The 13,032-nt window shown below is 41.9% G+C and overlaps 1 protein-coding gene across 3 annotated transcripts; it reads right to left on the bottom strand.

The window, feature by feature from the left end:
* Positions 1–3,216: 3,216 nt before the first annotated feature.
* CCRL2 (C-C motif chemokine receptor like 2) lies at positions 3,217–5,112 on the bottom strand. 3 transcript variants are annotated; one of them, XM_077130379.1, is made up of 2 exons: positions 5,022–5,112; positions 3,217–4,312 (listed from the first exon to the last, which is right to left on the bottom strand). In XM_077130379.1, the coding sequence occupies exon 2, from the start codon at positions 4,298–4,300 to the stop codon at positions 3,263–3,265; it is 1,038 nt and encodes a 345-aa protein (XP_076986494.1). In that variant the 5' UTR covers positions 4,301–4,312; positions 5,022–5,112; the 3' UTR covers positions 3,217–3,262. The 3 variants fall into 3 exon arrangements, with proteins under 3 accessions (XP_076986494.1, XP_076986493.1, XP_076986495.1); XM_077130378.1 differs by having other exon boundaries at positions 4,857–5,102; XM_077130380.1 differs by lacking the exon at positions 5,022–5,112 and adding an exon at positions 4,726–4,767.
* Positions 5,113–13,032: the final 7,920 nt, after the last annotated feature.

The raw sequence follows: 13,032 nt of genomic DNA on the forward strand, positions 1-13,032 counted from the left end.
TTTCCTGTGAGAGGAGACCCCAGAGGGTCCAGGTGGCAGGGCTGAGGTTCGGCTGCCTGCTACTGGGTCAACAAGGTCCAGTTTGTGATGGCTTGGTGTGTTTAGTGTACAAGTGAGAAGACATCTTCTTTTCTAAATACATTGTGTTTATGTGGCAGAAGCTTGGGATGGGCTACGATGTGGGTAATCATGAGGACATGCCACCTGAAACGAAGGAGAAGGAGATCTGTGGGTGGGCAGGCCAGGCAACAGCCTCACTGAGGCACCGGTGATTCATTTCTTTACTTCAAAAAGGAGAAGCTGAAGACAAGAGCTTGGATGGAGGGTTTGTCTACATTTCAGCCAACTGTGATTTGATGCTGGTCCTAGCAGAGAACTTCAAGAAGTGAAGTGTCCCCTCTGGTTTAGTCTCTTTAGGCCAAAGCATCAAAAGATGAGGAAATAATTTAACTTACTGGTTGAGAGTTAATATACCATTGAGATAAAAATAACTATTTGGGGGCTTAGGGAGCTGTTTTAGTTTCCTGGCTAATAAAGCAGATACTAGACAAGGGGTTGGGTTACACAATGGGAATTTATTGGCTCAGGGCTTTAAGGCTAGGAGAAGTCCAAACCTAGGCATCAGCAATGGGATACTTTCTCCCTAAAGATTGTGGCAGCCTGGTGCTAGCTGCTGGTGATCCTTGGTACTTGGTCCTTGGATTTCCATCACATGACAATACACCTGTTGGCATCTTCTCCTTTCTCTCCCAGGTTCCCTTGACTTCCAGCTTCTGGCTGCAATCCTGGCTTCTCTCTGTAATCATACCTATAAGGCCTCTAGCAAATTGGATTAAGAACTATCCTGATTCAGTTGGCCTTAACTAAAAATAACCTCATCAAAAAGCATCTTTACAATAAGTTCACACCTACAGGAATGGATTAAAATTAAGACCATGTTTTTCTGGGATGCATAATTCAATCCCCAATAGGGGTTCTCCCCACCCCTACCACCAGTTAAGAACCAATTAAGATATAGTACTGGTAAAGTGATATTGCAGGGCATAGTTTAGAGCCAGAGGGCTTGCACCTCACTCTTGAATTAAAGTTGTCCACAGATTCAGTAGAAAAAACCTGTTGACATATCCATACGCGGGTATCATAATGAGATACCTCATTTGGTTGTAGTGAGAAGATCTTTGTCCTGGGAAAGACCCCCTGAGAGACTTCTTTTGGCCATACCTGTTACCTGTACACTCACTCCAGCTCACCTTGAGGCCAGAACCACAGCTCCAACACACCCTCAAAAGAGCAGATCTAGCCACAGTAAGTACAAGGTGTCAGAGATGAGTTTTTCCATTGCAGGCTCAACAAAGTGTTTATCATGGGCGTAAGTCATTTTGTTCCCCCAAATTCCTCTAGCACTGACAGCTGCCTCCTAGATCCTCTCTCCTTCCTGCACCACACACCTCTCTCCCCCCAAATCCTTTCTACTTTCCTGAACAATTTAGCCTTGGTTCTAAATTCCACACTATATCCAGCACAAAATAAAACCTCTTGGTCAGCTGAGTGCCTTCTCCCTAGAACAGCATGGTTCCCGTGCCAGCAGCATCCATATGCCCTGGGAATTTGTTAGAAAGGAAAATTCTCAGGTCCCACCCCATAGCTATTGAGTTAGAAACTCTCAGATAGGGCCCAATAATCTCTGTTTCGATACGGGGATTGCGATGTGTGCTAGCATTTGAGATCCCCTGCTATTCAATAGAGTTCAGAGCCATCTATTGTTTCGCAAGCATGCCACTTGAGGGTTTTATTCACCACCCTTGAAAAGAGGCTTTTCAAAATAATTCCTCTAATACAAATGGGGTGGCATATGGAGAATTATGATGTTAAGAAAAATATCATTTTCTCTACTTCATTTCTTCAGTGTAAAATAAATCTCCATCCACTGTCTTTGAGAAAGAAAATAAAAGACTCTTTTTTTTTGGTTTGGCAAAGACTTGGGCTTTTGATGTTCTTAGGAGCTGGGCTAGATGGCCCCATGTCTACCTGTACCCATAAATTTTAGATAGAAAGGAAGGAGCCTCCTGTGAAAGAAGAATAGGGACCTCACTGCTTTCCCCTAAGGCTCATCATCATGAAGGAGGAAAGTAGTGTGGACTGGTAAACTTGGGCCTGGCAGGAGTGGCCCCTAGGTGAGGTCTTCAGCCAAAGTCAAAGCTAAGTTCTAGTTCTCATAAGTGTAAATGAGATGCTGAGCCAGCAGGAGGGGGCAGCTGGCCGCAGCCTGTGTCTATAGGACTCAGCCATGAGCCCCTGAGCAATGAGGTGGCAGTGGCACAGAGGCCTTGGGAGCAGAGGCAGGGTTATCAAGAGGCCAGCGAGTGGGAATGAGCCACTGTTACAGTCTGGGTACAAAGGGTGGCAGCCCTGTGTGCAGAACTGGTCTCCAGGTCACGTGGCAGGTAGGAAGGAGCCTGTGCCCTAGTGACTCAGCTACAAAAAGGATGCCGTTTTGTAGTCACAGGCTGGTGAGCCCAGACGTGTGTATTACATTAAAAAGCACAAAGCATACATTTTGTTAAACATTTCCTATACACAATTTCACATTCATTATCGTTAAATTTCCTTAAATTCTATGATCTTCATGATAAAGTAGGAGGAAATCTTTGGGAGGCTCATGGATTCAGAGGATTTAAGGGTCTTGGTGGTTTGGCAAGAAGCCCAGGGAACTTAGAGAACTTTCTCTCACAGAGCAAGCCACCTCACCTCTTTTTAACCCTTAGCTTACTGCTGGCAAGTTCTGGTTATCTGCAAGAAAAGGTGCCTAAAAAATGACTTCTATATGAATGGATTATTTTTCATTTGGAATGTGGTCAAACTGATTTTAAAACTAACTATTTATTACATGTGATTTGTTGCCCGATTTTTGGCAGTGTGACGGGCTGGATAAACCTTCAGCCCTAGAGTGAATGACACCTGGGTTTGCATCCCGGTTCTGCCACCTGCTAACTACATGGTCTCAGGCAGATTTCTGAGTCAGATTCTGAGCCTTAGTCTCCTTGGAGAAATAAGATTAAGCAGTGAGGAGTGAAGGCACTCATGTTCAAAAAGAGCCTACCAAGGGGCCTGAGACAAATTTGATGCTTGGTACATGTTTGTTCATAGTCCCCCCGCTTTTGTTCTTGAATCTTATTTCACATGCAAATGTGCAAAAAACTGCACAAAACAATGCAATGAAACAAATCACTATTTATTTATCCCGCCTTGGTAGGAAGCTTGTTTATACCTCTGTGGATTGGTCATGTTGTTCCCCGAACATGTCCCGTCTGGATATCTCGTGCGGTTGCAGAGGTGCCGTATTACACAGATGGAAAGAGCAGCAGAGGTGCTTCCTAAATGTCTTGTCAAGAAACACATAGAGAAGGGGGCTGACGCAGCAGTGGGTGGCAGCGAAGATTTTTGTTATGTGAATACTTTGGTCCAGGTTGTAGCTGCTTTTGCAGTCATGCAGGGAGAAGTATTCTCTGAAAGTACCTAGGAAAAGTGCAATATTGTAGGGTGCCCACATGAGAAGGAAGACAATCATTATGGCAAAAATGAGCTTGACAAGGTCATGGCTCCTTTCCCTGGACCTCAGTGTTCTTCTCGCAAGCACGGAGCAAAACACAAGAACGAACAGCGGGAAGAGCAGTCCCAAAATGTTCATCTTTAAGGTCAGAAAATACTCCAAGAACGTCCCATTGGTGGGCAGAAAATGAGGTCTGTTGAGGATGCACTCGTCCCTCGGGCCTCCCACCTGAGGCTTGTGAGACGTGAGTTCGGTGACAGTGACCACCGCGACTGCCATCCACACCAGCGCACTCGTGGTGGCGCCGCAGCGCGCTGTCCCGGCGGCCGGGAGCAGGCGGCGCTCGTGGAGAAGGAGGCACAGGGCGAGCAGGACGTTGAAAATGGCCTCGCTGTAGAAACCGACCGAGTAGAAGCCAACGAGGACTTGACACAGGGGCTGTCCGAGAAGGCCCCCGCGGGAAGCACCGTGAGCCCAGAACGGCAGGATAAGCAAGAAAACTAAATTACCGATTGCCAAGTTCAGAAAATAGATGTTTTCCACGTGTTTGAGTCCCTTGTATTTCCCCAGGATGAGCACCACCAGGGCATTGTCCAGCAGACCAGCCAGGAAGACCACGGAGTACAGGGGTGGCAGCAGCTGGGCAGACAGAACCCTGGCGTCGTACTCGTGGCAGGGTTCTAGGTCGTTCTTCAGGTCGTCTTCAATGAAAACATCATACTCCTCTGTCGTCGGGCTGTAATCATCCATCCTGAGGTTGCCCTGTGGACACATGAAAGAATATTTGCCCCCTTCGTGCAGTGGTATTCCTTTCCCTTTCCTGGTGCTTAATTTTAGTCAGAGGGCATTTATATCACAGAATATTAAGAATAAGCATTTCTTCAGCATGTCCCTACCTCCTGGGAGCAGCTAATAGAATTATGTTCTCCATTTACGGGCTCTTCTGTGCTCAGTAGTACGTTAGAGAGCAGGGGACACTAAAAAAAAGTAAGCCCTGCCCTGTCTTCCTGGAATTTAAATTCTTTGGGTAGAAAGGATTTGCCTGCTTGTAGCATGTGTGTATTTCCCCTACTATGTAGGGAAATACACAATGAAAGACAACCGTGTACCAGGGCTTAATTTAAAGTTATGGATCTAGGTCATAATTTCCATGTTTAAGAGGTTTGTTCACTCACTGAAACAGCTTCCTGTGACAGAGGGAGACGTCTTAGTCCTTCTCTCGGAGGATGTAAACAAATGTTCGCAAAAGTGAAACCAACCTAAATACCAATATAGATATAACTGGCTAAATATATAGATGACTCACCCCTTGGCGGAGTTCTGGGGGAAGTCTCGACCTCCCGACCTATCATCCAAGGAGCTGTGGGAAGGCCTCGGACCCTCAAAATCCCCTTCTTTCTTCTGTACAGACTGATCCTGCCTTGAGGAACAGGAGAAGCTGCTCTTCATTTCCCTGAGAGCTCTAACTCACCAGGCAGTGGGGCTTGGGACTCAGCTGAAATAAACTTGAAGGTTCCACCAGCCCTCCAGAGTATTTCTTAAGCCTCTCAGAGAAACCGGGAAGTTGTTTTCTCCTCCCCCTCCCGCCCACCTCCTTGGCCCCCCCCACCCCAGCACCCCGCCTTTGATTTCCTGGTGGCCTTTAGATAACTGTCCTCCTGGTCACCCTAGATAAAGGAACTAAGTTACTGTGTCTTCTCATGATATCGAGGGGGCAATAATAAGGCTCTGAGATGCCGTCTTTTGACATGCAATGCTCTGAGCAGGGAAGAACGTTACGGGGTGACCGTGTACCCAGAAGGTCCGGTCTGGTCCTCAAGCCTCTGCTCCTCATGCAGGAACCATGAGCAGCGTTCGTCAGCATCAGTAACCCCTCCTGGAATTAACTTGGGGTCAAGAATCTGCGTGAGGTCCATGCTCATGCTGTGTGTTGGGTTTTTTTCTTACCACTTTTGAGGGACAGTATGTGCTTTGGTCCCAAGAGTGGATTTTGGGAAAATGGAAGTTGCCATGTGATGGCAGTTAGAAGAGGGGTGGGGCAGAGGTGAGGCCTTGGTGGGGGTAGGTATAGGACTGCAGTATGGAGGTTGTGGAGAGCAAGGAGCTTTGCAGGGAGTTTTGCAGGAGGCTGGAAGTTATTAGTTGGGTCACTTTGGGGTGCTGACCCTGCTCCAAATAGAACCAGAAAAAGAAAATTCAGTGGTGAGAACACTGAGGCATCCCCAAGTTGGGCTCTGGGGAATAGGAGGAGAACAAGTTTGACCCTAAGCTAAGATTGAGGGTGGAGACAGAATTGAGGGCAGAGAGGGAAAAAATGAGACAACAGCCAGATTTGGGATGGTAGGAGGAGGCGGGGGTCAGAGGGTTTGGAAGTCGGGTGAACTGGGAAGAGGAACTTGAAATAAGTGAAACATCTTTTCAAACTGTTCTCAGAGTGACGCTTTGCACCCATGATGAACCTAATTTGGGGACCAGTCTTACATATTGGCTAAACATTTCTCTCTGTGATCACATGACATTCTTTTAATGCCAAAGATGTATTTAAGGCAGCATTCGATAAAGAATGAATACTTGTAAAGGAGAATTATAAAATGTGGAAGCTATTATGAAAAAAAAAAAAAGGGCATGGAAAAAACCCAGAAGAATTTGTGATCGAGCATGAATTTGAACTCCAGTGCATTATCTCAGCCAAGGCAGAAAAGGATCCCCAGTGATGTTTTGTGGTGCAGAGAGGCTGCTGAGGGTGGAAACCCGGGCAGTGCGTGTTCCACTCCTCTCTCAGGGTGTGGAGCTCCTGTGCAGTAGGGAGGGTCACTGTGACTGAAAAGTGATACCCTGGGAACAGTAGCTTCTCCACCAAGTGCAGCTGGGCTGTTTGGGACCATGCCAGGACACCCCAGAAGCTTGAGTGATGGTGACTGATGATGCTTTACTGCCTGATGCTCACTGGGCAGTCCCTGGCAAGGGGAGGAGAGTCAAGCCAAACTTTGAAACCTGAAAAAATACAAACAACAACTTGAATAGATACTCTCATTAAATGGTTAAATGGAGGAAAACATCAGCAGACAGACAACTCGTTACATCACAGAATCATGTGCAATTTGAAGTTTCCCAAAGAAAAACACTGTTTTGTAAATTCAGGATTTCCCTAATTTCTCAATATTAGTATGGCCTTCACTTTCAGTATTATTTCCTTTTGACTTAATTCCCAGCATTCTGCCCACCCACACTCAGGCCATGGGATTCTGAGACTTCTAGAATTAATAGGAAGGAGTGGTTTAGAGGCCAGAAGTTGAGGCAAAAGAAATAATCTATTTACCATTCCAATATCTTAAACCACATATGGTATCTTGTTGTTGAAACTATACCACAACTGTGGTTTGGGCAGTGGCTTACAAACCTTACCCTTCAAGAACTGAATTCTTTGTTATCACTATGATTCAACCCCAGTTTCATTCCATGAAGCTATCCATTTATATTTTCATTCCCCCCTACGTGTAGACCATTCAAATATTTATAGATTGCCTAGCATATGCCTAGTACTGTCCTAGGTTCTGGAGATATATCAGTGGACAAAATAAGCAAAAATCATTACCTTCATGGAGCTTACATTCTACAGGAAAAAATAAGTGAATATATTGTAGGTTAGAAAGAGAGAAGGGCCTTGGAGTATAGTAAAGCAGGGAAGGAGACTAGCAGTTTGAAGAAATGAAAAAAAACTATAGAGGCAGACAAAGGCCTGCTGGCTTCAGATACCCAGGATGAGGAGGTCTGTCCCCTGGGAGACAGAGGGGACAATAAAATGCCTGTAAATGGGGGAACTCCAAAACAACTAAGAAGCAAAAATCCAGGACAAAACAGAGGTCCAGGAAGACAGGGGAAAACCCCACACAGTGGATTTGCCTTGGGCGCGTCTGCCTGATAGGAGGATTGAAGCTCAAGAAAGTCTCCTTCTTATTACTAGCTGATTACAAGGCCCGTAAATAGACGTCCCAGGGAACAAATCCCCAAGTTAACATTTAAAAACATTAAAGTGTACAGTGTGCAACAAAAAGTACAAGATAAACAAAGAAACAGGAAAGATGGCCCATCCAAAGGAAAAAGATGAAAATGCAGAAAACACCAATGAAAAAGATGATAATGTGGACATACCAAATAAAGCCCTTTTTTAAAAAAAATCTTAAAAATGTTCAAGAGATGAAAAAAATGTTTAAGAGACAGAGGAAAGTACAGAGAAAGAACTCTAGAATATCAGGAAAACAATGAGTGGACAATATGAGAGTCTAATTAAAGAAATAGAAAATTTAAAAGGGAACCAAACAGAACGGCTGGAGTTGAAAATCACAACAACTGAAGGCCACAATAATTGCCCAGGAGGTTTCAAGAGCAGATTGGAGCTGGCAGAAGAAAGAATCGGTGAATTTGAAGACAAGACACTTGTAATGAGTCAGGCTGAGGAGCAGAAAGAAAAAAAAAATAGCCTAAGACAGCTATGGGATAGCATCACACACACCAATATATGCATTATGGGAGTCCCAGATGAGAAGAGAGAAAGGGAAAGAAGGAATAGCCAAAGAAATAATGACAGAGAACTTCCTAAACTTAGCAAAAGATATGAATATGCACATACAAGAAGCTCAGAGAACACCAAACAGGATAAACATGAAGAAAAATTCAGCTATCATGTATTGATTACATTATCAAATGAAAAAGGCAAGGAGAGATCTCTGAAAGCTGTGAGAGAAAAGTAACACGTCACAAGTAAGGGAATCCTAAATAGATTGAGTGCCGATTTCCCATCAGAAATCAGAGATCAAGAATGCCAGTGGGTTGACATACTTGAAGAGCTAAAGGGAAACAACTGCCAGCCAAGAATTTTATAACCAGCAAGACTGTCTTTCAAAATGAGGGAGAGATGAACACTTTCTCAGATAAACCAAAGTTGAGGGAGAGCATCACCACCAGACTTGTCCTATAAATAATGCTACAGAGAATTCTTTAGACTGAAAGGAAAGGACACTAGACAGTGTTCAAAGCAGCATAAAGAAATAAAGGCCTGTGGTAAAGGCAATCATTTGGGTAATTATAAATGCCAGTTTTGTTGTGTTATATTGTCGGTATGTAATTCAATTCTTAATTCTTGTAGGTGCTAAAATGCAAATTCATAAAAAGTAATGATAAACCTAGGTTTTTGGATGTACAGTATATAAAGATATAAGCAGTAACAAGTATTAGAAACTGGTTGGGGAACAAAGGAATATAAGGAAAGCATAAATAATATCAGTAGCATTGAAGTTAAGCTGGAATTAAACCAACTATAACTGCTATATATTGGACATTGTGTTAGTTTATAAACTGCTGGAATGCAAGATACCAGAACTGGAACAGCTTTTTAAAATGGGGAATTTACTAAGTTGCAACTTTACAATTCTAAGGCTGTAAAAATGTCCAAATTGAGGCATCCCGGGAAAGATATCTTGGCTCAAGAAGGCCAATGACGTTCAGGGTTTCTCTCTCAGCTGGAAAGTCACACAGTGACTCCTGCTAGCTTTCTTTCTAGGTATCTTCAATGGCTTCCCCAGGGGCATTTTCTTTATGCATCTCCAAAGGTCTCTGGCTGGGTGGGCTCTGTCAGCTCTGGTGACTCTAAAGCTTTTTCCCAAAATGGATCCCTCTTAAAGGGCTCCACTAGCAACCCCACCTTGAATGGGTGGAGACACCTCTCTGTGGAAACCATCTAATCAAAAGTTACCAGCACAATTGGGTGGGTCACATCTCCATGGAAACAATAAAAAAAGACCCCACCTAGTAATATTGAATGAGGATTAAAGGATATGTTTTTTCTGGGCTACACAACAGATTCAAACTGGCACAGATATTAAATTTGAACCCTATGGTTACCACTAGGAAAAAAGATGCAAAAAATATCCAGATAGAAATGAGAAGGCACTCAATATGGTACAACACAAGAAAGCTAATAAATATAAAAGTAGGCTTTAACAGAAGAGAGGGTCTAAAATGGTTATAAGACTTAGAAAGGCTAAATAGCAAAACGGCAGAGGAAAGACATATTATCAATACTGATTTTAAACATAAATGGATTAAACTCTCCAGTCAAAAGGAAGAGATTGGCAAAATGAATAAAAAAGCATGACCCAGTTTCTCCTTTGGAGGCAGAGGAGCTCTTCTGATAGAGATGACAACCATGATAGTCACCAGACTTCCTCATGCCCCCTGTAAATACTGCAGTTCATCTCCAAGTTAGTGCACATGCCTGCCACAGGGTCCTGCTGCCATTTGCCATACTCTCCAATTCGTTCTGTCTAAAATTTAACCCTTCTCCCTTCTTAGTACCCTTGTATCCTTGGAAATAAATAGTACAAGAGAAAACCATTTTGAGTGGATAGTATAAAGATTTATCTGAGCAGGATGAACATTTTCTGAAAATGAAATTGTTCCCCTCCTAAAATCAGGGACTTGGCAAAGTGATGCATTTATAAATTGAACCTTTAGGGTTTTAGATAAATATGGATATGTGCAGGCATATCCATATTTGATGATTTTTTTTTTTTTGGCATTGTGGTTGTGACACAGAAGGGAGCAGGAGACAGAACTGGTGAAGTATTTGGCAAATCAATAGAGTGAGGCAACCCCCAGGAAGACTACATTTGCCTGTAGTGGTGTTGGCCCATTCAGGATCCTGGAACTCATTCTCTAAATCTCTTTCTTGGAACATGTTACATGGTATAATCAATATATAATTTCTTATTGGGCCCAGACATTGTTTTATATCTACTGATTCAGATATTGAAGACTAACAAGCTCAAAAACACAAAACAAACAAGCAAAAAACACTAAAATATTTTATGTTGCAAGAACCAGGACACACATTCCTCAATCACTACATGAAATAACCTTAAATTCTGCTTCTCAACTCTTCCCCTACCATTTTTTTCCCCAGAAATTAACTCTCACCTTTTCTCCAAAGAAGAAACATAACAAGTTGCACCTTAAACCATGGATATTTTTCCTCTGGGGTGTCAAATAGTTTCCTATGTAATGTGTCTTGTAGCACAAATAAAATTCTAACAAAAGTCACAATAAATTTTATCTGGATATTTTAACCTGGAAAACAAAAAAGTATGACCCAACTATATGCTGTCTGCAGGAGCTTTACCTTAAAGTCAAAGAAACAAGTAGGTTGACAGTAGAAGGATGGAAAAATAAATATACCATGTAAGTGGTAACCAAAAGAGAGCTGGGTGGCAATACTAATATCAGATAAAATAAACTTTAAGTCAAAAACAGTTATGTGGGACACAGATGGTCACTATATACTAATAAAGAGGACAATTCAACAGGAAGATAAAGCCATTATAAATATATATGCACCTAACAGAAAAGCCCCAAATATATGAAGAAAGTGCTGACAGATTTGAAGGAGAAATTGATAGATCTGCATTGATAGTAGGAGACTTTAACAAACTACACTCAACAATTGACAGAATATCTAGTCAGAAGATCAATAAGGAAGTAAAGGACTTGAATGATACACTAAACAACTAGACATAACAGACCTATATAGAACATTCCACCTAATGAAAACAGAATACACATTCTTCTCAAGTGCACATGGATCATTCTCCAGGATAGACCAAATGTTAGGTCACAAAACAAGTCTCAATAAACTAAAAAATACTGAAATACTTCAATGTGTATTCTTTGACCACAGTGGAATTAAGTTAGAAATTAGTAACAGAGGGAGAAATGGAAAATTCCCAAATATGTGGAAATTAAACACATACTCTTAAAAAGCAATGGATTAAAGAGGATATCAGAAGTGAAATTAGGAAACCTTGACAGTAATGAAAATGAAAATACAGCATAACAAAACTTATGAAATGCAGTGAAGGCAGGGCTAAGATGGAGATTTATAACACTAAATGCTTACATTAAAAAGAAGAAATTTCAAATCAGAGATATATAAAACTGGGTGAATTAGAAAAGGAAAAGTACACTGAACCCAAAGTAAGCAGAAGGAAAGAAATAGCAAAGGTTAGAATGTAGATAAATTAAATAGAAAACAAAACAAAGAAAAATAGAGAGAATCAATAAAACTAAAAGTTGGTTCATTGAACAGGTTAACAACATCAACAAAAGTGTAGCTAGCCTGACAAAGAAAAAAAGGAGATAGGATACAAATAATGAAACTCAGAAGTGAAAAGGGGGATATTACTATAATGCTTCTAAAATAAAAAGGATGATAAGTAGATACTATGAACAACTATATATATGCCAATAAACTAGATAGCCTAGATGAAATGGACAAATTCTTAGAAACACACAAACTACTACATTAACTCAAGAAGAAATAGAAGGTCTCAACCCGTCAATTACTAGCTGCACCCATTTGAAACTGTTATGTACCTCAGAAAAGCCATGCTCTTTAATCCAATTTTGTGGGTGCAGCCATATTGTGGGTAGGATCTTCTGAGTAGGTTGTTTCTATGGAGATGTGATCCTGCCTATTCAAGGGGGGGTCTTAATCAGTTTACTGGAGACCTTAAAAGCTCATGGAGGGCAGGCAATGGTGGCGCAGTGGCAGAGTTCTTGCCTGCCATGCCAGAGACCGGGGTTTGATTCCTGGTGCCTGCCCATGCAAAAAAAAAAAAAAAAAAAAAAAAAATGCTTACGGAGAGAGAAAAGAGAAAGAGAGAGACAGAGAGAAAGTGAGTTCAGAGCCTAAGGAGAGTAGAGAGATGAAACCCAGTGACAGACATTTGGAGATACAGAAGTAGAGTATCTTAGTAGATGCCAGAAGCAGAAAAAAACATTTGAAACCAGAAGCCAGGAGAGAAGGACCGCAGATGTCTCCCAGTGCCTTCGCATGGACAGAGAAACCCCAGACATGAGTGGCCTTCCTTGAATGAAGGTATCCTCTTGTTGATGCCTTAGTTTGGACATTTTCATGGCCTTCGAACTGTAAATTTGTAACCCAATAAATCCCCTTTGTAAAAGTCAATCCATTTCTGGTATAATGCATCTTATAATGCATTATAATGCTATAAGCAAAGCACCAATAAAGAGAATGAATCAGTAACCAAAAACCTTCCAGCTTCATATCAATGTACTGGCAATCTTGTTTCATCTATACCCCTCCTCCCCCACTGTCTCCTTCACCCCATTGGATTATCTTAAAGGAAATACCAAACCTCATATAATTTCAAACATTAGAATTTCAGTATGTATCCCTAAGACATAAAGACTCTAAAAAACCTGATTCAATACTATTATCACTCCTAAAAATTAAAGGACAGTTATCATTACATATCTAGTCAATGTTCAAATTTTCCCAGTTGACTCATAAATGTGTTTTCATTGTTGGTTTCTTTGAGACTGGTTATAAACAAGGTCCATGCGTCTGAGTGTTGTAACCTCTTTTAACACGTAATAGTTCCTCTTTTTTTTTTTCTTGCTTCGAG

This window comes from Tamandua tetradactyla, chromosome 15 (genome assembly GCF_023851605.1).
Source record: "Tamandua tetradactyla isolate mTamTet1 chromosome 15, mTamTet1.pri, whole genome shotgun sequence".
Taxonomy (NCBI): Eukaryota; Metazoa; Chordata; class Mammalia; order Pilosa; family Myrmecophagidae; genus Tamandua; species Tamandua tetradactyla.